The sequence below is a fragment of the Aethalodelphis obliquidens genome, unplaced genomic scaffold (genome assembly GCF_003676395.1).
Source record: "Aethalodelphis obliquidens isolate GAN/ISIS:26980383/991018 unplaced genomic scaffold, ASM367639v1 scaffold14, whole genome shotgun sequence".
Lineage (NCBI taxonomy): Eukaryota > Metazoa > Chordata > Mammalia > Artiodactyla > Delphinidae > Aethalodelphis > Aethalodelphis obliquidens.
The window spans coordinates 5,786,921-5,813,273 of NW_020837958.1; the positions used below are offsets into that span (position 1 = coordinate 5,786,921).

General features: G+C 52.5%; 2 protein-coding genes across 2 annotated transcripts in view; both read right to left on the bottom strand.

The window, feature by feature from the left end:
* Positions 1 to 432: 432 nt before the first annotated feature.
* ALKBH3 (alkB homolog 3, alpha-ketoglutarate dependent dioxygenase) overlaps positions 433 to 26,353 on the bottom strand; it is a 71,179-nt gene continuing 45,258 nt past the window's right edge. Inside the window, exon 9 of the mRNA XM_027114954.1 lies at positions 433 to 483. Coding sequence (XP_026970755.1) covers positions 448 to 483 — 36 coding nt within the window. The 3' untranslated portion in view covers positions 433 to 447. The remainder of the gene's footprint in view (positions 484 to 26,353) is intronic.
* Positions 14,240 to 15,588, bottom strand: CUNH11orf96 (chromosome unknown C11orf96 homolog). The gene has a single exon (XM_027114955.1). It carries the CDS (start codon positions 15,253 to 15,255, stop codon positions 14,884 to 14,886), a length of 372 nt encoding a protein of 123 aa, XP_026970756.1. The 5' UTR covers positions 15,256 to 15,588; the 3' UTR covers positions 14,240 to 14,883.

Below are 26,353 nucleotides of genomic sequence, written 5' to 3' on the forward strand. Positions count from 1 at the left end.
TTCAGGGACCCAAATCCCTTCCAAGTTGTGGTTCCACCATCCCCTAAGACTGCAGCAACATCTGCTTGGTAGAATCCGAGTTACCACCATATTCACGTTGCTCCTGGCAGAAGCGAGGAGAGATTGTGGAGCCCGTAATCTCAGGCCTGGGTCTCTAAGTGGCAAATACTACTTGCACTCACATTTTATTAGAGGAAACTTGTCACTGTATAAACCTAAATCCAAAGAGTGAGGTGAGCTGGTAGTGGCCCAACTTCATGCCTCGGAAAATGGATAGAACAGACCTCAGGGGATCGCTACCAATCTGTGCCAAAGCCCGTTCCCCAGGGTGCTCACTCCCCCATGAGTAGGACACACTCAATCCTCTTCCATGGGGGACACACCAAAAAGTCCGTCCAGTTACCGTACTGGTGATCTCTCAGTGACACACAGACCTCTCCGCCAGGTTCAGATGTGGTTCCTTGTGGTCCGAAGGCCTGTAAGCTAAAGGACAATTCTTTTTCCACCTATCTGACCAAGAGAGAGTAATGAAACAGAGAAAGGGAGACCACAATAAACACCCCCATTCAGAAGACAGAGCATGGACAAATACACAGTAATCCCAGGGCAGGAACTGTCAGGACCCCTGCCCTGGCAGTGGGTGTTCTGTCTGCTCTGGTTTTGCCCTCTGGAACATCCTTCCTTCTCTTCTGCCCTCTTCTGAAGTGGGTGTCAGAAAATACATCTGCTTTGGGGGCTGTTTTAGGGCCTAAACAACTATGGGTTTTTATGGTTTCTTTGGGAAAGACAATGCCCTGGAAGATGTATTAGAGATCAAAGTCTATCTGCTTCCAGTCACACCATAAGCCAGTAACCACACTTGACGCTCAGGTGATTCTCAAGTCTACTTCATTCCTTTGCTTCTCAGCTCTAGCCACACCTCTTTCCTCACATTAAAGGCAGCTATTTGGAGTTCTACTGAAATAAGAGGCTTACTGAGAAGCAAGGCCCTTAGTCTGCTCCTTACTGAGAAGCAACGCCCTTAGTCTGCTCCTTACTGAGAAGCAAGGCCCTTAGTCTGCTCCTTACTGAGAAGCAAGGCCCTTAGTCTGCTCCTTACTGAGAAGCAAGGCCCTTAGTCTGATCCTTGCCTTGGGGCTGGATGCCTTGAATGAATGTTTTGCTTAACAGATAATCTTTGAGAAAGGCTCTGAGCCATAACTGTCAGATCTCCTATTGCTTAGGTGACAGAAGCAGACGGCTTTTTCAACCCTGTGAGGCCCCGACATTTTAAGACATTATTCCCTTTCATCTTTGCTTGAAATCGGTCCAACGTGTGTGGATGTCATCTCTTTTCTTTGAATATCTTGGTAAAAGTAACAAGGAGCAGCCAATATTCACTCACCATCTAGCTCTTCCCGACTTCTCCTTGAGTTACAGCCTTGGAAAGTACAAAATCTGCCTTTCAGACCATCGCAGGAAACAATTTCACCTATTATTTGGCCAAGAGTCCCCAGATTTCCAGCATACAAAACTACAGTATCTGTGTTCCTGCCACCTGCTCCCTGCCCACCAGGTTTCAGTTATGGCAGGGCCCTACTCTTGGTGCCAATTTTGATATTTGTTAGGGTAAGGGTTGTTGACTCTGTGTGTGTGTGTGTGTGTGTGTGTGTGTGTGTGAGAGAGAGAGAGAGAGAGAGAGAGAGAGAGACAGAGAGAGAGAGAGAGAAAAGAAATGGTGACTTAAAGAACTAAATTTCTTTCTCATGTAGTAGAAGGAGGTAAGCACTCCAGGCTGAGGTTCCTTCCAAATGTCTAGTCCACCATCTCTAGGGCTGTGTCTTCATCAGCGTGGTAGAAGCTGTGCCACCACCATATATAGGTTTCAGCTGGCAAGTGGAAGGTAGAAAATGTGGGAGAAGCATATATACAGTCATTAGACCTAGGTGTAGAAATGGCACACAAGTGTCTACCTACATTCTGCTGGACAGAACTTAGTCTCACGGACATACCTATCTATAAGAAGGTCTAGTAAATGTAGTCTAATCCTGTCCCCAGGTAGAATAGGAAAACAGATTACAGTGAATACCTATTAGTCTGTATCCCAGACACAGAACATACTAACATTATAATTTATTGGGAAAATCTGACATATGAAAATTGTAAACACACTGTGTTTTCATGTGACCATGGAGCTTTCATAAGGTCATAGAGAAAATCTCAACAACTTCCCAAAAAGAGAAATAGTATGGAAAACATTATCTGGCCACACTGAAACTAAAGAAAAAGAAATTAATAACTAAATCTGAAAAAATACATATTCTTCTGCTTGGAAAAATTTTAAACTGGTATTTAAACAACTCAGGTCAAAAGGAAATGCAATCTAAAACTGCAGTATTACCATAAAAGAGTGAAAATGAAATATAGTTACAGAAGTAGTTGGAGGAAAGTTCATAGCCTTAAATATCTATATCAATTTTTTTTGAAAAGAGTGGTAAGAAGTAAAGTTAGCTTCCAATTCAGAAAGTTAGACAATAAACTGAAAACTAAGGAAAGGAAGAACTATAAGAGATAAAAGCAGACATTAATAAAAGTTATAAAATAGAAAATAGTATATAACTAATATATAAACTCAAAAGCTGGTTCTTTGAAAAAAATCCAATAGCAAAAGGCAGAGGAATGAAAACTATACACAATCTAAAATGATAGGGGGAATTCCACAGAAACGGAAGAGATTAGGAGGCTCACGTGAGATTAATTGGTTCACGTTATGCGAATGAACTTGAAAATATGGATGAAATGGATAATTTCCTCAGTAAAAATAATGTGTCAAAACGGATCCAAAAGAAAGCAAAACATTTAAACAGATCATTTCTATCAAGGAAATAGAGAAAAATGTCAAGGGTTATCATTTTCAGGTAGCACCAAAAAAAGAAAAATTCACAGCCCAACATCACTTGTGAAAAACAACTCAAAATACCTAAATAAAATATCTAACAGAACCTAGCTGCATATTAAAAGAGCAGTACACCATGTTGATATAGGAATATTCTCCTGGATTTCAAGTACAGTTTAGCGAATCTATTAGTATAATTTATTTTAGTAATTGATATAGGGAGGAAAAAAAATCATGGTCATCTCCATAGATGCCAAAAAGACATTTAACATTCACCTCCATTCTTTATAAAAGCGTTCAATAAAATAGAGATCATTGGATGTTTGCTTTAAAGTATCCTTTCGGGTGTTTCTCCTAGGATTTGTTGCACAGGACCAGAGCCATGTTGAGTCTAGGGTGGATTACCCCCGCTACTGAGGCAAGCCCCTTCTGAGTACTCTTCCCAATGCCCGGTGAATCATAAGGTTTTCCAGTCTGGCTCATGGGAACAGGTGTTATTCTCAGTCCTGTGTGAGCACCAGGTAGGGTTTCCTCTAATCCTTTCTGGTTGTTTCTTTCCGCAGCCTCGCACGCATTCACTGATCTGTTGAATCCTGGAGGGAGACCCTCTGCAGATGTCTGGAATTCGTTCTTCCTGCAGCTCTCTCCTCTCGGGCACACTGCCCTGCCAACTCTAGATGCCGTGGTCTGCCCAGGCTCTCAGCTTCCTCTTCTCAATTCAGGGAGTGTGCCAGGCTCCATCTGAACCCCCCTTCCTGAGCCACAGTCTTGAAAGTCTCTCAAGACAGAAATCCAGAGCAATGCAAGGCTCACATGATTTATTTCCTATCTCAAGAATCAGTGTCCTTCACTGCCTGATGCCCGGTGACTTGAAAATTGTTGTTTCATATACATATTGTCTGACTTTTGTGGCTATTCCAGGAAGGAAGGTAAATTCAGTGCTGTTGCTCCATCTTGGCTGACAGTCTTCCAAAGCTTTTGGTTCCGCTAAGAAGAGGAGTGGAGGCATGTATGTAATTTGCATATCATCTGCATAATATGAAATACATAGAAAGGCCCTACACCCCTGTCTCCAAGTCTTTGGTTCTCTCTTCCCAGGTGAGGAGAAACATACAGCAGATCCAGCTGAGAGAAACCAGGGCTCCCCTGTAGTACCTGCAACAGAGTCTTTGTCCCCTGGCCTCATCAAAGATGTGGGATCATTTTACCCACGCTACTGAGCCAAGTCTGTGCTGGTTTTCAATTAGCTGAAGACGGTTTGCTTAGACAGTCCGTTAGCCAACTGGTGCCTCCACTTCCCTATCTTTGCAAGAAGGCTGACTGAGCAGCATTTCATCCAACCCCAGAAAGCATCCTTCCAAAGATACTCTATGCATATACAAACTTCTCCCTAACAGATGCACTGTTCTTCACTGTGCTTCTCTTACATTAAAATGGATCTTAAGGACTTTTCCATATCAGCACATAACTTCTTTATTTTTTGCTATTGCATACTATTCCATTCTTAACAGAGGTATTGTGTGGTAGCCAGGCTCCCAGATGGTTCCCGGTAATCCTTTTTTGCTGGGATTCACACCCTTGTGTAATCTTCTCCCACTGAATCAGGCTGATCACCCACTCTGGGGAAAGCCAGCCACCATGTCAGGAGGACACTCAAGCTGCCCTCTAGAAAAGACCACATGGAGAGGAGCTGAGGCTTCCAGCCAATGACAGTGCCAGTTTACCAGCCGTGTGAGTGTGCCACCTTGGACTCTCCAAGCCTAGTCAAGCCCTCATATGGTTACAGCCCCAGCTAACGTCAGACAGCAGCCTCATAAGTGACTCCAAGTCAGAACCACCCAGCCAAGGTGCTCGCAAACACTGACCAGAGAACTCATGAGAGATATTAAATAATTATTGTTGTTTTACACCACCAAGTTTTGGGGTAATTAGTTCTACAGTAATACAGATTTTGGTAACTGGAACAAAAACCTAAGCAATTTGGAGTAGCTTTGGGGCCAGGTAGTAGACAGAAGCTGGAAGGATCTTAAGGACATTGTTAGTAAAAACTTAAAGACTGTTAGGAGAAGCTATATTTCAGAATAGCTATGGACCAGTGCCTTCTGTGTACCTTCTATTTTCCTTCTTTTTGAAAAGAAGGGTCTATATAAGCTATCCTATCCTTGTTCTACCACTGTATGGTGGATGTGTGAGGGACAGATAATTTGTCCCTATAGTCTACAGGTCTTCAGATCAAGAGGAACCATAGGTAGGGAGCTGTACCTGAGGAACTGTACCTGATGAGCCTCATTGAACTTGGATATAATTTAGATGAGAAGATTTCTGGATTTTGAGATGATGCTGTAAGAGGATAAAAGAGAGCTACCAGGTGAAGGCTCTTTGTTTGCCAGCATCATCCTTCATGCTGGGAGGCTGATGTGATGCTGGTACTGTGGCAGCCGTCTTGTAACCATGAGGGGAAAAGACATTGTCAAAGATGGCAGAGAACATGGTCAGAATCTGGGTCCTTTATTTTTCCCCCTAAGCCTTACTCATCTTTAGTGCCCAGTCCCTGACACCTGGCTTTATTTAATTTATTTTCCTGGAAATGGAGAGAGCGGCATAGCCCCTGGTGGCTTTCTGATCCTCAGACCCAGCTTTCACTAAGCTGGGTCTGGTTGTATTTCCTATCCATAAGATTCTTTTTGAATCTGGGTCTTTGATGGCATCACTGAGCCACTCAACCCTCCTTCAGCTGTCTTTTCTTTGAGCAGTAACTATTGCCTTTGTGGTCTGAGCCATGGCCACTCTATGCTACACTTTTGAAGCCAAATACAACCTAGGTGACTCAGGGCCAGAGTCAAGATTTAAACCCCCGCCTCCACCCCAACTCAAGTTGAGAGCTTCCTCCCCATCCTGAACTGTTTTATGAATATATCCGTGTGTGTGTGTGCATGTGTGTGTCCCCATCAGGCTTCTTTAGGGCCAAGGACCATGCCCCCCACTGGGCTCAGTCCCACACTTGGGCTACTCATTGATGGTCCAAAACAGATTCAGCGTACCCAGAAGCTTTCTATGGGACTACATTCCACAGCAGACAAAAGAACAGCTAACCAGTAAACCTCAGAACACATATAACGGCCAATAAAATGGGGTTTATGAGGCACGGATCTGGGAGTAATAGGCTCACGTGGTCTGGCCTTTCCTGGAATATCTTACACATCTAGGACAACGGGGGCAGGGGTAGCTTTGTCAGACTCCTCCACACAAGATCAGAGGGAAGGTCAGAGGTTTCCTAAAGGCCAACCAACTGGTCCAGAGCAGCTCCTGGTGAGGGCAGGATCAGGGCCGTGGGGCAACGGCGCATTGGCTGGGGTCCCAGCTTGCGGCGGGTTGGCTCTCAGGCTGTTATTTTGGGTTTGGCATGAATTATTCAGCACAGAACAGCCCAGCCTAGAGTTTCTGGGACTCTCCCCAAGGTTGGGAGAGAGGAGTGGGGTGGAGGTGCTGTCGTCTCAGAGAAGACTCTACCTTGTCCCTCTGTGCCCCCGTCTCCCCATCTGTACAGGCTGGCGTTGCAGGTCTGGTCCCTGAGCACACTGCCTGCCCACACGTCCCCCAGGGCCAGGATTCTAAGGCTCTAGGTGCTCCAAGGTGCTTGGGGTCTTCTATAAGCTTCAGCAATTAAAGCTGGGAGGGCTCTCAGGGAAAGAGGGGAAGGGACTTGCTCAAGGCCACAGGACAAGGAGCAGAGCTGGGGCGAGTGTCTCGCGAGTCCAGGTCCTGAGCTGCTTATATCTTCCCCACCCCACCGCTGGAGTACATCTGGGGTGAGAGTCTGATGTCCACACTCCGGTCCGGAGGATGGGACATTTTCCTGGAGGGCCCCTCTGCCCCACTCTGCTGTGGACTGAGGGAAAGGCCTCTGTATTAGTTGGCTGAATACAAAGAGACCCAGCAGGAAGGCAGAGGTTTAAGGAAGACCGGAGCTCATTTCTCTCTCAGCGAATGGCCCATCTTGAGTCGACATTCCACCTCCACAGGCAGCTGCATGTCCTGAGGTCCCCAGCACCGCCCTCATGCTTGGTCAAATGCAGGCCACAGGAATGCCCACATTGGTCCTTAGGGAAGAACAAGAGCCACACGCCCGCGGTCTTAAGGCCCAGGCCCAGCATGACACGGCGACACGCACCGCTCGCTTGCTCATTCCAGAGCACTTAGCACGCGGCCCTGCTCGCCGCAAAGGAGGCAGACGGCAGCCTGGCCCTGTGCCGGGGAAGGTGCTGAAAACGGACTTCACTGGGCTACTGGCAGTACCCACTGCTCAGCTTTCTACCAGATATCCCTGTGACCCTCCTTCCCACAACAGAACACACTCACATCCTCTCCAAGGACGTGGATCCCAGACTCCATCTGGTTATGCTTCCCGCTCAAAGTGCAGGATATCTGGGGGAAAGGAAATCCCCCCCTGAGCCCCACACGGCTCCTCCCACTTCAGTGACATAAACTGCAAGACAATTCATCTGCCCTCCCCCACCCCGGCCGCATCCCCTCCCCAACCCAAATACGGTGGTGGACAGGGATAGGAAAACCACAGCACAGACTCCCATGGGGAAAAGGGAGGAAAGGAAACGTTCAGAAGTCGCTGGTGCACAGAGGGAGGCAAATCTCGCTGGCATGAACGGTGAGGACTTGCTCTGGCAGAGGAAGCTAATCTGGCCAACCTGGTGCTGGAAGACTCTCTTTTCCTCATCATCCTCTGTGGCTACATCTGAAGCAGGTGCTAAACAGTCTGGCTTCCTTGAAGGTTTCTTTGGGGCTCAAACAACCCTGATCACTGGCCAATTGCGACTTGCCTTGGCTATTCGTTCAAAAAGCTTGTGGTCAAGGCGCTTCTAGCTGATTCTAGAGCCAAGAGTCATAAGCAAAGACCATTTCTCAGCATAATTCTGAAGACTGTTTTATTTCATTGTTTCCTGCTCTGGCCCAGCCCTCTTGAGACAGGCTGGGACCTGGGACCCTTTGCTGCAGTGCTTGTATCTGGACAAATGTCTCCTCCAGCAACAAAACACAAAGAAACTGTAAGGTAGTGGGCAAATTATGGACAACAAGATACAAAAAAGAACAAAAAAACCTAACTGCCACTTCTCTTTTTTTTTTCTTTTAAATTAATTAACTTATTATTTATTTTTAGTTGCATTGGGTCTTTGTTGCTGTGCACGGGCTTCCTCTATTTGCGGTGAGTGAGGGCTACTCTTCATTGTGGTGCGCGGGCTTGTCATTGCAGTGGCTTCTCTTGCTGTGGAGCACAGGCTCTAGGTGCGTGGGCTTCAGCATTTGTGGCACACGGGCTCAGTAGTTGTGGCTCACAGGCTCTTGGGCTCCAGAGTGCAGGCTCAGTAGTTTTGGTGCACGGGCTTAGTTGCTCCACGACATGTGGGATCTTCCCGCACCAGGGCTCGAACCCGTGTTCCCTGCATTGGCAAGCAGGTTCTTAACCACTGCGCCACCAGGGAAGCCCCTAACTGCCACTTCTGAGGAGCCAGGAGAAAAAGCAGGGGGTCAGGAGCAAAAGCAGGATACTGTGCATGGCCCCCCTGTACACAATACCACCCAAAGGGTGGGCAAAACGCCTACGCCCCTCTGGCCCGACCCCTGGCCACACCCCTACCCTCACCCCATATAAGGAATCAGCTCACCCCGCACCCCGCGGTGAGCGAGCAAGGGCACCTGTTACTTGTCCTCCCTCCCCGCTGCTGCAGCAGGGGCCCCAATGAAGCTTTGCCTGAATTTCTTGTCTGGCCTCTGATCAATTTCTATCGATTAAGGAGGCCAAGAACCGTGGTCCGTAACACTCTCACTTTAATTTGGGCTACATGGGGTGGCGGGTGAAGGGGAGGAGAGGGGAATGTGGATTCTCCCACAATAAGTCTGAGTGGGCAGATGAGACGCTTAGTCTAACCTTGCTCCAGGGCTGGATCCCGGGCCCGGCTTCCTGGGTGGCCTTCGAGAAAGGCTCTGAGCCACAACTGATGATTTCCTTCTGTGTGGGTTACAAAGAGGGGCGGCTCTCACCGCTGTGAGGCCCCATGTTTCTAGATACTCCTTATTCCTTTCCATCATTCATGTCTTGTAATAATTTGCTAAAAGCCACAGAGAGTAGCCAATGCACACAAATATTCTGTCTCTTTCCAACCACTTCTCCTAGAGCTATGTTCTCGGTCAATACATGATCAGTCTTCCAAAATGTCATAAACATGGTTTTACCAAATGCTTTTACAAAGTATAACAAGGGGCTCTAACTTTCCAACCTGCAATGTTTATACGCTCCCCGCTTGCAGCAAAATCACTAAGTCAATGCCTAGTACTGCAGAAGTTTTGTTAGGACAGTACCCCACTGCCAGCGCTAATATTTCTTTATTCAGGGTAAGGGAAGGCTGGTATAACAAAGAGACTCAATAATGATTTAGTGGCTCAGAGAAGATAGACGTGCATTTCTCTCGTGTGTAATTGTCCACAGTGATCATTCCAGATTGGCAGGCTGTTTGGTTCCACAAGGTCATCCAGGGGCCTGGGGTCCTTTCGTCTTGTTTCTCTGCCATCCCCTAGGCCACTGGCCTTGTCGGCTCGATCACTGGGTTGCAGGCACATCCATGTTGTCACTTGTGGGTAGGGGACAGAGAGCACGGTGGGCAGGGCAGGAGAAGGGTACACATTAAGGCCGAGGTCTGGGAGAAACATGCTTCTCTTCCCAGTATATGCCATTGGCAAAAACTTAGCACCTCGACAGACCTCAGTCCAAGAGCATCTGCGACACAGAGGCTGGCTGTGTGCCCTGGAGGAAGCGGGAAATCAATGTTGGTGAACAATTATCAGTCTCCACTGCGGGCCTGGGAGCTGAATGGGCAGATGGCCATTGTGTGAGTCACGTGGCTGAGAGGACTGTCCACGTGGGAGTCCCTCACCCTCTCACGGCATATATACACACAGTCTGCAGCGTGCTATTCCCCATCCGGAACCACACGGCCAGCAGACCTCCCAACACATATTTGTTTGGTAAACTTGGCCATGTCCCTACAGTTCTCTCTAAAACGATGCCTGCCATCCCACCCTGTGCCAGCGGGGGCCTGAGGGAGATGCAGGGCTGCGCCACGAAGCTGCCAGGAGATGGAAGGATGTGCAGGCCCGAGTTCTTCGAGAAGCAGACTCCAAGGTGGGATTAAATGTGCAAGGCTTTCACGAGGAGGCATGCTTGTGTGACGTGAGATACAGAGGGAAGCCAGCCAGCAGGCTGCAAAGCAGGAGTGACCCCAGAGAAGGAGAGAGGGAGAAAAGGTGTCCGTGGACAGCGCTGCAATCTGAGGAAGCTTCTGCATTGCCATCGGGAAATCTTTGAGCCAAAGTCCACCAACAAAGAAATCTCGTGTCTCCCAAGAACTGTTCTGCCTTAGAATCCCAGCCACGTACACAGTCGTTGGTGGGGAGCAGCCTGTGGGGGGCACAGCCTCCGCCAAAGAAGGGGATGGATTGCAAAGCCAGAGCTGCTCTGTACTGGTCAGTTACATCCCTGTCACCAGAGGTCTGCAAGGCCCATTCTCATCTCTGCCACAGGGGGTACAGTAAGAAGTTGCGATCATATTCTAGAAAGAGTGTAGGCTTTCAAATAGAAAAGAAAATACCTGTGGCAATCCAGCTCACTACTGACTAGCCGTATGCCATTGCGCAAGAAACTTAACCCTGCTGACCCTCAGTTTTCTCCTCTGTAAAACACCTGGGTAAGGTTCTCAGGATGAAATCAGAGTACCCACAGGAGGTGCTCACGAAATGGTGGTCTTTATCCTCCCCCAATCTTGCAGAGCCCGGTGGGCCTAAGAGCTACCCCAAATGTGCTCCCTGACAGAGGACTCCCAAGTCCACAGCTGACCTCAATTCCCTGGGGTCACAGACAGCACCTCCCTCTCACCACCACCCCGCCCCCACCAAGCAGACCCAGGGGTGGCACACGGCAGACTGCAAAGGACAACCTGGCATTTAAACGAGTCCAAGAAACACCCTGATAAATATCTCCCCCAGGGCCAAAGAGGAATGTTTAGAAGAGGCTGCCGCCCAGGGCTGGGATGGCGACTTGCTACCTCCTCTGAGCTCCAGCTTGTTTGAAAACTCATCACCCAGGCTAGGACTGTGGGCTAAGGCCCAGGTGGGGAAGGGAAGGAAGGAGGCGTCTCCTTGGACAAGCTTGTAAAGCCAGACGGCTGTAAAGCCAGACGGCTGGGCAGGCTTCCACCCACCCCTGGCACATGCCGGCTCTACAGCTCCCAGAGAGGCGCTCTCACCCCGGTTTTCTCTCTGCTCCAATGCGCAGTCTCCAGAGTACTTTCTACCTCGCCTTCCCTCCCCACTACTTTCTACAGACCCCTTTCTCTCTCCTCCTCTCTCTCTCTCTAAGGGTGGCCTCTATTCTTCTCAGTCTCCTGACATTTTCTGGCTCCCAACTCTGTATTTCGCCATCTCTCTCTGTCTCTGAGCTTCCCCGTTTCCCCGAGGGCCTCATTCCTTCCCATCTTTCTGGTTCTCATGCTCTCTTGCTCCCTCAGCTCACGTCTCCCTCTTCTTCCTCCTCTCCCACCATCTGGCCTCCCGGTCCAGCTCAGCCCAGCCCAGCCGCCTCCTTGGAGCCCGTGCTGCCTTGGATTCCCTTCGAGCCACAGGGAGGAGCTGAGTCCCAGGAGTTACACAGGGGCCTCAGAGCAGCCCCTCCTGTCTCCCCTGCTTCTTCCTCTGTGCAGAGCAGAGATGCTCGGAACCAGAGAGTGCGCCCGTGTAGCGCAGGGGCTGTACATAGCACCCCGACCCAGCCATGCCCCCGACATGATAGCATCCCAATCTCTACCCCCAGTCTCTCTCCGTGTCACCACCTCTTCCAAACTTCTTTCCATGTTCAATCCTTAGAACTGCCAGTATAGGCAAAAGTAAGAAACTGAAACAAATGGGACATCACTTTTATACCAAAGAGTGGGAAGTGAGCTGAATTAAATGTGGAGTACCTATTCAAGAGAAGTTCATAAAAATCATGATATAGATAGATACATACTGATGTTAAACAGAAATCCAAGTAAGAAAAAAAAAGCATCCTAAATAGTATTTAGAGCATAAACCCATTTTGTAAAAAAAATATATGTGGATATATATATATATATATCCACATATATACACACATATATATACATATACATGCACACATAATACAGGCATAACCTCCAAAGTGTTGACATATTTATCTCGGGGGTGGTAGGAGTATGACTGACTTGTTTTTAATATAATGAACAAATAGTTCTTGGGTAACAAAACATTAATTTAAAAACAAATCAGGAAGTAGGCAAAATGAGCATCAATCTTCCTCACTGCCCCCTTACTCATTTTAACCCAACAAACTTTTCGGAAGCACCTACTGGGCGCTAAGCCCTGCCAGCAGCTGAGCAGGAATTGAAGCGATCGAATGTGGTCCCCTACAACGTCCCCAGACATTAGCCAGGATGACTCAAGGAGACTCTTCAGGGAGGCCTTTAGCTGGGGTATGGGCTGAAGATGGGGGGTTGGAGAAGGAGGCTCTCCAGCAGGGCGAAGGGTATTGGCAGGGCCGTGGTGCCCAGAGGGGGACGCCTAGCCAGGATGTCAGTCTGGAAGGGTGAACCCATTGGAAGGCTTGCAGCACCTGCCTCTTGAAGAGCAGAAACAGGAGCTATCGCCCAAGATGTAAGATAAAATGGGGGTGAGGGGGGTCAGGATGAGGGAAGAGAATGGGGAGGGGGCTCGGGGAGGAAGTTCTGAGCTTGGGCCACCCTCCTCCCACCCCAAGGGGCTCAAACCAGCCTCGCCACGGCCACTGCAGAGACGGGAATCAAAACATGGACCCACGGCTGCCTCACCACGCCGATGCCTTTGCAGTTAAGTGCCTTGGACACGTGCCCTCACAGTGGAACTGGCTGTTGCTGGGGACTGAAACGGCCTGTGTATTCCCAGGGGCGAGGGCAGCACCAAAGGCTGCAGTCCCCAAGGCCCTGAGCCCGGCAGCCTTCTGTGTGAGCCAGAGGGGAGGACATTCTTTTACACCCTGTGTGTTCTATTTTTGTTTCTTTGTTTTCTTTCCTCTGCCTTCTCGTTTTCTACAGAGCCCAGGGTAACAAGACGTGCAGGGTGAAGAGTAAAAGGCAGCTCAGATGCCCCGCAGGGCTGGGCTGAGCTGAGCGCCAGGCCCCCACCACCAGGGGGCATCCATCCTCTCCGGGTCTCTCTAAACTGCTCAGCGGAAAGCCTGGCCCTGGTGGCTCAAGTCTGGAGTGTTCTTGGAGGGGTGGGCTGGGAGGGGGCCCCAAGTGTGAGGACCTGCACTCCTCAACCGAATGTGGCTTATTACCCCCATTACCACAACGGGCCGGAGGAGCCTCTTACACTGCTAACCCGGAGGATTCAGGGCGTAGACAGGGATGCAGACAGCTGCTGGAAAGCACTGGAAAGACAGAGTCCTGTGACTCAAGGAGCACTGGACGCGGAGTCAGGAAAGCACGCTGCGCGGCCCCTGCTCTTCATGTGACCTTTCCCTCTCTGCTAGGTTTGTTTTCTCATCTGTAAGCAAAGGCATGTGTGTGTGTGTGTGTGTGTGTGTGTGTGTGTGTGTGTGTGTGTGGTGCGGGGGACTCCGTGGTACCCAAGCGCCCTTCAAGCTCTGACCAAAGACAGATTCCTTGAGGAACCTTGAAGAGGGCAAAGGGAAGAGCTGGAGAAAAGGACCAAAGAACCGAAACAGCCGCCGTTTGCTCCCCCAGCGCAGGAGCGCCTGGCATCACGCTGAGTCAGCGCGGGGGCAGCGGGGCCCTCACCCGCAGGCGACTTTGAGGGCGTACCCACACTCTCGCCAGCTCCCAGCCCTGCTTCGGACCCCACCACCCACATATCCCCGCCTGGGTCTCCTATCGCTGGCTCAGGCATCTCCCCACCCGTCGCCTGGAAAGGGCTCGGAGTGAGTGGGGTCTTCTGTGGTGGGTACCGGGCGATGACCCTGACCCGGGTCTCCCTGAGAGGTCAGCTGCGCCAGGCAGGTGCTCTTCGTCCTCACAGCGCCAACCTTCGCCTCCCTAGCTGCTCCACCCCACCCTGGACACCGGCGATGGGGAACAGACCCGGGAGGCAGGAGAGCTCTGGGCCGGGTGGATCCACCGGGGAGGCGGGTAATGCACCCGGGCACCGGGGACGCGACGTCGTTGCGGCGAGCGAAGCTTGTGGAGTTGCCTCCACCCGGGGATTCCCGGCCCCCGTTAAAGCGAATCCTCCCCACTTCTCCCCCAGTCTTGGGAGCCTGGGCCCTCAAGGTTCAAGAAGTCAAGAGCCTTGAGAAATGCAGTGTGCAAATATATTGACTTTATTTGTCTCCGTTCGGGAGTCTCACAGACATATCCAGGTAAAAAGAGCGTTAAATAAACGCCGTCAGCCATCGCAATGCAAAAATAAATATCAATCCTCCGGCCACAGCAGCAGCTGCGCTGCACCCCAAGTCCCATCGGCCGCGCCTAACAATTATAAAAGTGTTCAGCGAGAGTGTGTGGGAGTGAGTGTGAACGGGTGTGCGCTGGGGGGCACGGTGGAGCCATGTGCAAAATCGGAGTTGCAAACCATCGGACAAGGGCATGGAGCGGCTCTCCGGGAAGCCCTGGTGACCCGGGGCGACTCGGCGAGGGTGCGCCTCCCCGCACACACTCACAGCAGAGTTCGTACTGGGAGGAGTTAAAAAATAAACATTTACAAGGGCAGAGAAAGCGGGCCCCCTCCCTGGCGCCCCGGCGCGCGCTCCCGCCCAGGGCGAGCGCAGCTCGGGGAGCCCCGACCAGTTCGTAGCCGGGTGAGGGTGCAAGCGCTCGAGGGGCAGCGGTCCCCGGTTCTCGGGGGTACCCCGGGGGGCGGGGCCCCTAGGGGTTCGCACATCTGTCCCCGGCGGGCCGCCGAGGCGCGCGAGTCCCGGCTGCGGGCGGCGCCCCTCACAGGGCCGAGTCGGAGTCGCTGGAGTCCAGGCTGTTCCTCAGTTTGCAGCTGCCGAGCTGCTCCCTCTGCAGCGACAGGCTCTGCGTGCTGCGGCGCAGGCACTCCAGGCTCTGCAGGAACGACTTCTTGGCCTTCTCTTCCTCCATGGGGGACACGCCCTCTTCCTCCACCTCCTGGATCTCGTCGAAGGTCACCGGCTGCGTCTTGAAGCGGGACTGGCGCGGCCGCCGCAGCCGGCCCTTGCCCTTGGACAGCTTGGCGGGCCGCACGGGCTGTGGGAACTCGTCGGCCAGGCACACGAAGTGCGGCATCACTGCCTGGTAGCTGGAGCAGATGCCCATCAGCTCGCCGGGCTTGGCGGCCGCCATGGCGCTGCCGGCGTCTTCTGGGCCGGACGGCGGGGCGGCGGGGCTCTCCGGGGGCGGCCGCTGCGCCGGGGCCCCCCGGGAGGCAGCAGCCTGGGGCTCGCCGGGCGGGGGATCCAAATCTGCTGCGGGGTGGCGGCGGCCCTCGCGGGCCCGGGTCGGCGCTCCTCGGGAGGGCAGGCGGACCCGTCGAGGGGTGCGGGGCTACGGGGGCGCTGCTCCGCTGCGCTCCGAGGCGCTCGCCGCCGCTGCTGTCGCCGTCTGCCCCGCGGCGGCCCGGCTCGCCGCTTATATAGCGGGCTCCTGCCCCCACGGCTGCGAGCTCGGATGACAGCGAATGCCTTTTAAAGCGTGCGCGCCCCGCGCCCTTCCGCCTGACGTCGCCCCGCCACTCTGGGAAAGTCGCGGCTCTTTCCCCAGCGCCGCCCGCCAGCCCGGCTCCGGAAGGCAGGCCCCGCCCGCGCGGGTTCCGGGAGCATCCGAGGCTCCGGAGAACGCTGCGGAGCGGGGGCGCAGGGTGGCCCCGGAGCACGGGTCCTGCCCGCCCTGGGATCCCCAAGTCTGGACCAACCGCGGCGGGCGCGGGGGCGCACGTCCGCCTCTCCAGCCTCCTAATCCCAGAGGCGCACAATCCAGGCGCTTGGTTATTTGGCCGCTGAGCGCGCGGGGCGGGGGCAGCCCCCAGTCTCCTTGCTGCAGGGAGAGCCAGGCCACCCGGGCTCCCCAAAACTGAGTTCCGAGGAAGGACTGGATGTCCTCTTTGGATCCATGCCACCTCCCTCCCCAAACACACACACACACACACACACACACACACACGCACGCACACACACGCGGGCACGAATACAAACACACCCGATTTTTCCAGTCCACTTCTCTTCCCTGTCTTCTCTATGTTTGTCTCCTCACTACCCGCACCCCCCAAGTCCCTCGCGCACCCCCATTCGTGGTCAGAAAAATGACACTTAGATATGGCACTAACAACAACAGTAATGATAACTAACCATCTGGAGAGCTTTACTCCAAGCTAGGCAGTGAGCTGTGTTTTACATATATTATCCTACTTCATCTTCCTAACAGCCCTGTGAGGTAATCCGTATTTTCCCAGTTTTACATATGAGAAAGTGGGGGCACAGAGAGGATAAGTAATTAGCGCATTAGAGACTGCTGGGGAAAAGTGGGCTCCACTCCAGAGTCCATGCTCTCATAGTCCCCTGGTAGGGGTTGATACCTACCAATGCCCCCATGGCTGGCTTCCAAGAGCAGGTCCCCTGCCCCGGGGTTCCCAGACTCCCAAGAGGAAACTGTGAGCATTGCTCTGACACACGGCCCTAGGGTGCCAGCAGCCAGCTCACAAGGCTGCTGGGAAAGGAGGGAATCCATGGAATTTGGCCTCCATTCCTTCCATAGCCATTCAACAAAGACTTATTGAGAACCTACTGTGTACCAGCTCAGGAAAGTCCCTGCGCTCATGAAAGTGACAGTCTAGGTAAGGGGGCGGGACAGACAATAAACACCTAAACAAGAAATGTATGGTGGGTGGTGTGATAGCGATGCAGATGGAGAGGCGGGGGCGGGGGGGAGGCGAGGGAGCAAGGAAAGGCTCCCCAGAGTGGGTGATATTTAAGGTGCCCCCCGAAGGACAATTGTAGCACCACCAAGTGTTTAATAGATGCCACGCTCTGAGCACTTTTTATGCATTAACTCATTTAATGTGTTCACTATTTTATTTAATCCTCTTAGCAGCCCTGGATAACAAGTACTTTTACTATCCCCATTTACAGATAGGAAAACCAAGGCACAGAGAAGCTAAGCACCTTTCCCCAAGGTCACACAGCTAGTAAGCAGCAGAACTGAGATTCAAACCCAGGCGACTTAGCTCCTAAGCCCTCTCGCTTACACACTACACTGAAGCTGTCTGCCCCATGGAGGACAAAGAAGGAACCGGTGTGTGACCAGTGCGGGGAGAATGTTTAGGGCTGAGGGAATGCAGTGTAAAGACAGTGAGGCAGGAAGGAGCTTGGCTTCTTCCAGGAACAGCAAGAAGACCCATGTGGCTAAAGTAGAGGGGGCAAGGGGCATGAGAAGTAAGGACACTCACGGAAGGCCTTGAGGGCCATGTTAAGGAGTTAGCATTTTCTTTTTAAAAAATTTATTTATTTATTTTAATCTTTATTGGAGGATAGTTGATTTACAATGCTGTGTTAGTTTCGGCTGTATAGCAAAGTGAATCAGTGATATATCAACATATATCCACTTTTTTAGATTCTTTTCCCATGTAGGTCACTACAGAGTACTGAGTAGAGTTCCCGGTGCTTTACAGGAGGTCCTTATTAGTTATCTATTCCACATATAGCAGTGTGTATATGTCAGGAGATTGCATTTTGTCCTAAGGGCTATGGTAAGGCACTGGAGCATTCTGAGCAGGGGAGCTCCGTTCTACGTTTTCAAAAGCCCACTCTGGCTGCCGTGTGAAGAGTAACTGGAAAGGCTAGGGGAAGAAGCAGGGATCCCACACAGAAGATCGTTACATAACCCACAGATGTAAGACACTGAGGACCTGGATGAGAGTGAAGAAAATGGAGCTGTAGGGAAGTGGTCAGATTTGGGATTTGTCTGGGGATAGAACTGAGAGAACTTGCTGATGGACTGGATGGCGGGAGGAGGTGTTGAGGGGAGGGGGGTGGAAATCAAGGCCGACATCTCTGTATTTGGCCTCAGCAAATGTTAGATGGTGGTGCCACTGATACAGGGGAGGGGTGTGGGGAAGAGAAGGTTGGGGAGGGGAGGGCCATTGTGGGGTTGGGGTCTGCAGGTTACCCATCAAAATCCACTACCCACCAGGGTGATGCCTGAAATGATCATATTAGAACCATATTATGTGAAAGAAAAATTCACTTCTCTAATCCTAAAGCCACTGTATTGGGGAGTTACTTTTTTTTTTTTTGCAGTACGCGGGCCTCTCACTGTTGTGGCCTCTCCCGTTGCAGAGCACAGGCTCCGGATGCGCAGGCTCAGCGGCCATGGCTCACGGGCCCAGCCGCTCCGTGGCATGTGGGATCTTCCCGGACGGGGGCACGAAACCGTGTCCCCTACATCGGCAAGCGGACTCTCAACCACTGCGCCACCAGGGAAGCCCGGGAGTTCCTTTTAATAGCAGCTTAGCAATACTCTGATACAGAAATTGGTACCAGGAATGGAAAGCTTCCATGTATAACAACCCTAAAACATGTGGCACTGGCTTGGCCAACAGGTGGTGAGCAACATGGAAACACATACTGGAGAATGGAAAACCAGTGACCCTTGTTATGTTGTGACAAAACGTTTAATAAAAACATTACCTGTGATAATTTGGAAGGCAGACCACATGCCTACTTGAGCCACTAATTCTAGAGAAATGGTTGGAAAGAACCAAAAACATTTGCATGTGTTGGCTGCTCGATGCTGCCTTTAGCAAAGATACTACAAGAAAGAGATTGGCTGGTTTGCAAGAAGAGATGAACAGAAAAGGAGATAACATAGAAAATCACTGTCCTCAGGGTTGGAAAAACCAACTGGTTTTGCCCAAAGAACAGGAGATCAGACGCGCTCAGAGCCTTTCTCAAAGCCTGTCTATTAGGCCAAACAATAAGCCAAACAAAGGAATCACCCTTGTGGCAAAGTATTCTCTTAGGGGTATAGCCTTGTCATCCAAGTCTATTATTTCAGATGTCCTTAGGGACTTTTAAACTTTCATTTAAAATGGGAGAGAAAGGGCTTCCCTGGTGGCGCAGTGGTTGGGAGTCCGCCTGCCGATGCGGGGGACACAGGTTCATGCCCCAGTCCGGGAAGATCCCACATGCCGCGGAGCAGCTGGGCCCGTGAGCCATGGCCACTGAGCCTGCGCGTCTGGAGCCTGTGCTCCGCAACAGGAGAGGTCACAACAGTGAGAGGCCCGTGTACCGCAAAAAAAATAAATAAAAAAAATGGGAGAGAAAGAGGTGGGCTGGGCAACACAGACAGACAGTAACTCCATCAAGAAAGGAACTTGGGGTGTGGTTACTGCCCATGGAACTGACTAGAAGCAGAAAGACCCAAAGCCTACTATGCTTCTGAAGGGATTGTTATTATCAACCAAATTGAAAGGCTAGACTTCAAAAGCCCATGATTGTCCCAGCCTAAATAAGCGCTCAAGGAGGACAGACTTTGAACACCCTGTTGGGTGGTGGTCGAGAGCCACAGACAAGGAGGAATGTGCCAAAGGCAAGGCCGGGGGCCAGGGAGACACAGGATGAGGGAGTGCCCCCAGAGAAGGGGGTCCCCACCACCAAGGCGGGAAGGCCTCACCATTCTAGGCGGTGGAGCATGGCAGAGACTGCTAGCTGTCCGCCCAGTTGGGCCCACTTCCCAGCTTCCTTTGCAGCTCCGTGGGGCTGTGTGTCTAAGCTCTCATCTGTGCAAGTGAGCAGAAGCCAGACTCCTGTCTCACTTAAGAAGAAATTCCTGCCCGGGATTTCCGTGTTCTTGCCCTCACACTGGCTGGAAGCCCTGGAGGTTTCGTGTTAAAGACAGCAGTGCTGTCATCGGTCTGGGTCCCTAAATGACCCTGTGGGATGGAGCTCTCTACCAACCTGAAACATTTCCCTTGGAGCTATTTTGTGAGAGAGCCACCAACTGAATATGTTTAAGCTACTCTAATTTGGGGTCTCTATTATATCGACTTAGATTGTCCTAACCAAGAGAACCACCAGACATCCAGGTGGAGAGGTCGAGCAGGACACTGGAACTTAGAGGAGAGGCGAGGGATGTAGGTGGCCGTTTGGGACTCGTCAGGGTGTAGACAGGGGAGCGGGTGAAAACCCACCTTCCAGACAGAGAAGGGCTGGGACCAGCAAACACTGGGAGGAGTGTGAGCCAGTCAGGGACTCAGAGAAGCAACGTCCAACAGGGTAAGAGCGACACCAGACGAACATGTCAGAATCCCAGAGAAGGATGTTTCTAGAAGGAGGGAGATGACTAGAATGGCAGTCTAAAGACAGGTCCTAGCCTGGCTCCACCTGAACTTACTGTGAGGCCTGGGCCAAGCCATTTGTTTCCCTGCACTGAGGACGTCTCAGCTCCCCTGCTGCTTCCTCAGAGCGGCCTTCCTGGCCACCCTCCTCAAGGTTCCCCCCTCGGTCACTGTCTGCAAGGCCTTCTCATTTACTCGTACTTGTCAGTGTGGCCTGCCTTCCCGGTGGACTCTGTCTTTCCAGGACAGGCTAGGTTGCTTCCCCTGGCCACCCTGGGACACGGGCTGGCCATTACCGGGGATGCAGGATGGTCCCTCTTCTCAGCAGGCCTGTAGCCCTGGAACTGCAGAGGGAGGACAGAGAACGTCATCTGTGGAACACCTACTCTGTGCCAATAGTGCTTTACACGTGCCTCTCTTAAATCATCCTCATGGCATCCCTTAAGCGGGACCCTACTATCACCCCATTTTACAGCTGAGGACTGAGGGTGCTTTGCAGCTTACCAGGGTCACCTTGGGTGTTAAGTGCTGAAGCCGCCACTCAAGCCAGGTCTGCCTGACTCAGAAATCAGCGCTCACTGTTTGCAACAGTGCATCTCACCAACGCTTTGATGTGACGGGAACAGCACAGGACTAGAATTCAGACACCCAGGTTGCAGCAACAGCTCCATCAGCCACATATCCTGTGGCCTTGAACCCATTGCTTCCCATCTCTGAGCCTCAGTTTCCCCATCCGTGAAGTGAGGAGGCTAGACTCGGATTTGCTGGGGGCCCCTCAAGCTCTAATATTCTAGAATCCTTGGAAGGGTGTACAGATGGGGGGACCCAGTTGCAGGAAGCAGATGTTTCCTCTTGGGCCAGAGTGGCAAGCAGCCCGGGCTAAGGCTGCAGGGGAAGGCTCCCCTCCATGGAGGGGGATGCTGGGGGAGCAGATGGGGCAGGAAGATGGCAGCAGACTGGGGAGGGGCTTGTGCCATCACCTCCTCCACCATCCTCACCCACACTTTGGCTTTCGGGCAGAACCAGGGTTTGAAAATAGCAACCACCGGTTATTCGGCTATTAGCAGGGCTTTGTTTCCAAGGGAGCCTGCGGTACCCTGGCCCAGGTCAGAAGGGAGAAGGGATGCTGAGTCCGTTCCGGGATGCAGAGAGGCAGTGAGCCACAGAGGCTGTGCAGCAAGGTGGGAAGAACCAGGTCAGAGTGGTTCTGGTCACAGGTCCTTCTCTGCTTCCCGACAAGAGGGCTTGGCCTCTTCCTGTGGCTGCTTTGCTGCCCTGGCACAGACCTATTGCCAGCTAGAAGCCTGGGTCGGCTGGCTGTGCCCTCCTGCTCACCCAGAAGTCTCCCCAGAGTGGATCTCAGGCCTTCAAGTGCTGAATGAGGTCATGGTTATTCCAGATGTTGCTGTTTGGATCCATCTGTACTCTGGGTGTATTTGGCTCAGCGACCACTTGTCTACGTGTGTGTGTGTGTGAATCCAGGTGTGCGGAGATGGAATACAAATGTGAATTTGGCATAAGGGGCGGGGAGGAACAAGTGCCAAGGCCTCTCCCCAGGGGTCCTGCCGCCTGGCCCCACCCTCCCCTCCTGCTGCGCCCTCTCCCCACTGTGGGCCCTCCGCACAAAGCCCGTGGCTTCAGCATCCAACCACCTGCTTCTGCCTCACTCAGAATGAGCTCTTGGTCTGGTACGACTGTGAGCATAAAAGTGTTTTGATAATTTCGCTGGACGGTTGCCATGACAATCTCCAGCAAGCTCCAAGAGAGGGTGTTGGTGTGTGCACGGGCGCGGGGAGAGACGGCAAGCCTGAGAGACAGAGAGAAGGGAGAGGGTGCAGGGAGATCCCCAGCGGTACCCTCAAGGCAGCTCTTCAGCCTCCAGTCCCCCCCACCCACCCCGGTGGCCCCATTCATGTCACGATGAGCTCACTGTCTAATCTGGGCCTCACTGTACGCAGTGCAACAGAATACCAGCTGCTGGCAGGGAGGCTGCTGGAGCTGGCACGGCAGGGCTCGTCCCACTGGGGGAGGCACCCTGACAACCCCCCACTCCCAGGATGAGCTCCAGGGAACACCATCCTGGACTGGGGAGCAGGGAGATTCTTGGGGACCCAGAGGGAAGCAGAGCCCAGGGAAACCTCCCAACAATCATGCCCAGGCTGTGGGCCTGGCTTGCTGATGTGAGTAATGGGAATGCATTTCCCTGCTAAGGGCTTGCTAGCTGGCACAGCTCTGGCAACCCAGAGTCTGTGGCCCAGTCCTTCCTGCATGCTTTTTTGCAGGCCTGAGTGTCGCCTCTCCCTGCTGGCCAGGGGATCACTACGTGGATAATGATAAAATTACCATCTGTGGCACTTGAGCTTGGCAAAGTAGTTTCCCCTCTATGACCTCAGCAAAGCAGGGATATCTTTGCTGTCTTTTGAGTGGAGAACAGGGGCTCAGAGAGGGGAGGGAACTAGATGAAGGTCACACAGCAAGCAGCAAGGTGGTGGCAGAATAAGGATGGAACCCAGTCCTGAACTTTTTAGTCCAGCCTCGCTGGCCTGAGGACAGGTTCTCCAGAAGGGGTCCATCTGGCACTGCCCCTCACATATAGGCAGGGCAACTGAGGCCCAGAGACACCCCCCAGCTAGTAAGCCTAAAGCAGCGCATGCAACCTCAGATTCTGAGAAATTTCACCGCCTCTACTGAACCACGAGCCAGCCCCATGTGCTCCCCAAAGCAAACCCCAGGAACTTATGTTCCAAGGTTAAAGTGCCAGTCTCTGCCCTGGAAGGAGAGTCTCCTGGTTATTGGCAAAACAGAGCAGAGGGCAGCAGGAGCTGGCCGAGAACACAGAGGTGAGGGGCCAGAGGTCTTCCCAGTTAGTGCCAAGCCCTAGCTGCATAAGGCAGCATTTCAAAGGGCCCCTAGCCTCTGCTATTGGAGCTGTGTGGCCTTGGGCAAGTCGCCTCAGCTGTCAGAGCCCCGGCATCTACAGCTATCAAGAGCCAATGCGCACAGGAGCCCTGGGAGGAATGGCTTTCTGTGTTCGGGAAGCAGCTGCCCAGGAACAGCAGTCTCTGAAGATAGAGGTGCCCTCGTGCCTGTCTCCAGCTTGGCTCAGATCCCTAACAACTCGGATCTGAGCCCGGATATGGATGTTTCAATAATTATCATCATGGGAGGGGGGCACCAAAAAGAAAGTGTTGTGGGTTCTGAAGACGACCCACAAAGAAGACGTTCACGCAGCCTCGGCAATGGGTAACAGCATGAGAAGAGGCAAACAGCGTATCGAGGCTGCCTGCTTGGGCACCCTGGTTCTAGTGCTTGCCAGAAAGTTCTTCTTGCTACCCTGTGAAGGCGGAGGCCTTGTGCCTGCCCCATCCTTTACCCAGGGTGGCGGTTATGAGGATCAAACCAGATTGTTCTATGGAACATACTGGGGTAAAATTTGCGCTGCAGGAGGGTGAATTTTTAAATGTATTCCAAAAAATTAGGGTTGAAACGATGCCCTGTTGCGTGATGTGTTGTGAGCCTGGCCTTGAACTGGCACACACCATCAGCCTCGTGAAAAGCTCCTGGCCCGCCATGGGGGCCCAGAGACTCCATTCTCCCCAGTCCCTGCCTGTCTGCCTCCTCAGACATTGTCTCCAGCTGCCCAGGGGACACAAGATGCCTGCTGCACCCCAGTCTCTTTGCACATTTTGGACACGCTGGGGCTGCAGGTCACTCCCAGGACAGCCCACTCAAGGCAGCCTCTCTCCAACACTGCTCTCCTATAACTGGCCCATGGAAGGCATCTCCCCCTTCTTTCTTTAAGGCGGCAACAACTGCTATTTCTCCAGCCATTCCCTCACAGGGACACCCAAGGGGATAGGATTTCAAGGAATGAGTTTTCTTCAGGCCAGGCACCAACACAAATCACTGGGTACCTACCTATCATCTCACCCTTAAGTTTATCCTGCAAGATGGGTGTTGCTATCTCCAAACTTTAGATGAGGAAACAGGCTCAGAGATGTTAGGGAACTTTCACAAGGCCACACAGCCAGGCAGAGATAGAGTTAAGGTTTGAACCCAGGTCTATCACTGCCAAAGCTCATCTCATCATCCATCAGCAGCTCTCACGATGGTGACCCCCTGGACCTGCCCAGACAGGGGTTCAGTGAAAGGAGGGACACGGTGAAGCGGCTCTGCCTGAGGAAGAGTCTGGAATTCCAACTGGGAGGCTCCACTTCCCAACAACTTTTTTTTAAATGTATTTATTTATTTATTTTTGGCTGCGTTGGGTCTTCATTGCTGTGCGTGGGCTTTCTCTAGTTGTGGTGAGCGGGGGCTACTCTTCATTGCGGTGCGCGGGCTTCTTACTGCGGTGGCTTCTCTTGTTGTGGAGCACGGGCTCTAGGCGTGTGGGCTTCAGTAGTTGTGGCACGCGGGCTCCAGTAGTTGTGGCGCAAAGGCTTAGTTTCTCCGCGGCATGTGGGATCTTCCCGGACCAGGGCTCGAACCCGTGTCCCCTGCATTGGCAGGCGGATTCTTAACCACTGCGCCACCAGGGAAGCCCCCCAACAACTTTTCCAGAGAGAAGGCTGGTGTCCTCTGGCCCAGGCAGCGGTCGGGTGGGGTGGGGAGAGGAGTGTGGATGACATCCAAACCCACTCTTTTGCCCGTGGTGATGGCACAGGGCCCTCCCCACCCACGGAAGTCCCGGCACTTGATGCAGTGCAGGCAGGGCCCAGCCAGACAGTGGGCGCGCCAGGACCTCCCACGGAGGTGAGAGGGCACTCGGAGCAGTGCCATCAGGCCAGGGGCTCCCTCCCGCATCTGAGATGACTGTTTGAAGACACGAAGAAGAAAACCACAAAGGCTTGGTTGATGGGGGTCATGAGGCCAGAGGAAATGGAATAGAACTGCCAGCTGCCAGCGCAGGAAGGAAACTTCCAGATGAGCTGGGTCAGTGTTCAGAGCGAGGGGTGTGACTCATTAGTGGGCCATACAATCAGTTAGGGAGCCGTCACCAGCAGTTCTGAATGACGCAGAACAGACAACATCAGAGTAGAGACGTGTAATGAAGTGTTGTTCTATTAAGCTTTAGTTTTAGTTAAATGTGTGTGGAAACTTTTTTTTTCTTAACCATGAACTGTGGTCAAAACAGCTACAAAAAATTAAATTGGTGCAACCCCTGTATTCTGCAGATGGGAAAACTGGGGCCAAGTGCAGAAGGGCTTGGCCCAGGGCCCAGAGACAGGATGCCAGGACACTACTGCCCCAGCACCCAGGGGCCACCTTTCAGAGGCCCCCAACTTCTTACTCACCTTTTAACCTTAGACACAACCAGCCTTGCCAACTGTTACCCCATGTTGCTCCCAGGCGAGAGTGGGAAGAATACAGTGCTTTGTATTGGGGTGGGGGGCAATGGGGTGTCGTGAAAGACCTTTCTCCTTCCTCTCTGGCTCTCTCCCTGCCTCCTTTCCCTCCTCCCAAGCCCCCCTCCATGGGAACACCCCAGAATCAGGTCCCTTTCCACACTCCCTCCCACTGCTCCCCCAATGGCCCCGTACAGCCGCCTCCCAAGTCTCTCTTGGCCAGGCTGGGGCCTCTCTCCCCCAAGGCCTTGTCCTAGACCCGTCTACACAGAAGTCACGCCACCTCCATCACAGTGAGATCCGCCCCAAGCCCGCAGGTTGGAGGAGCCTCCTCCCCATCTACATTATTCGATGATGCCAGTTACGCAGACCGAGACGGGTCTACACTGTCACGCTCAATTCTCGCAACAACCCAGTCTTATTGGCAGACAAACTCAGGCCAAGAAATTTGCCAAAGGCCACACGGCAGTAAGCGGAGGAGCTGGCTCTAGAACGAGGTCTACACGGCACCAAAACTGACACGTGGACACTCCCCTGCCCGGCTGATTCCTGGCAGCCGTTCCTCCAAAGGATTCTGGATGGGGCAGGATGACCGTGTCGGGGAGAGGGGAGTATCTCTTACCTTAGTTGCAACCAGGAAAGGAACCTTCCAGCCCCGGGGGGCGGGGGAAGAATACTGGAAATGTTCTCCCAAGCCCGCTGAGTCCCTCCTCCAGGAGGGGAGGACAGACTTCTCTGACAGGGGAGCTTGGAGAAGGCAGTGGCC

Bases quoted from the DNA above. Each gene is read 5' to 3' on its own strand.
- CUNH11orf96 (XM_027114955.1), bottom strand. From the start codon at position 15,255: ATGGCGGCCGCCAAGCCCGGCGAGCTGATGGGCATCTGCTCCAGCTAC.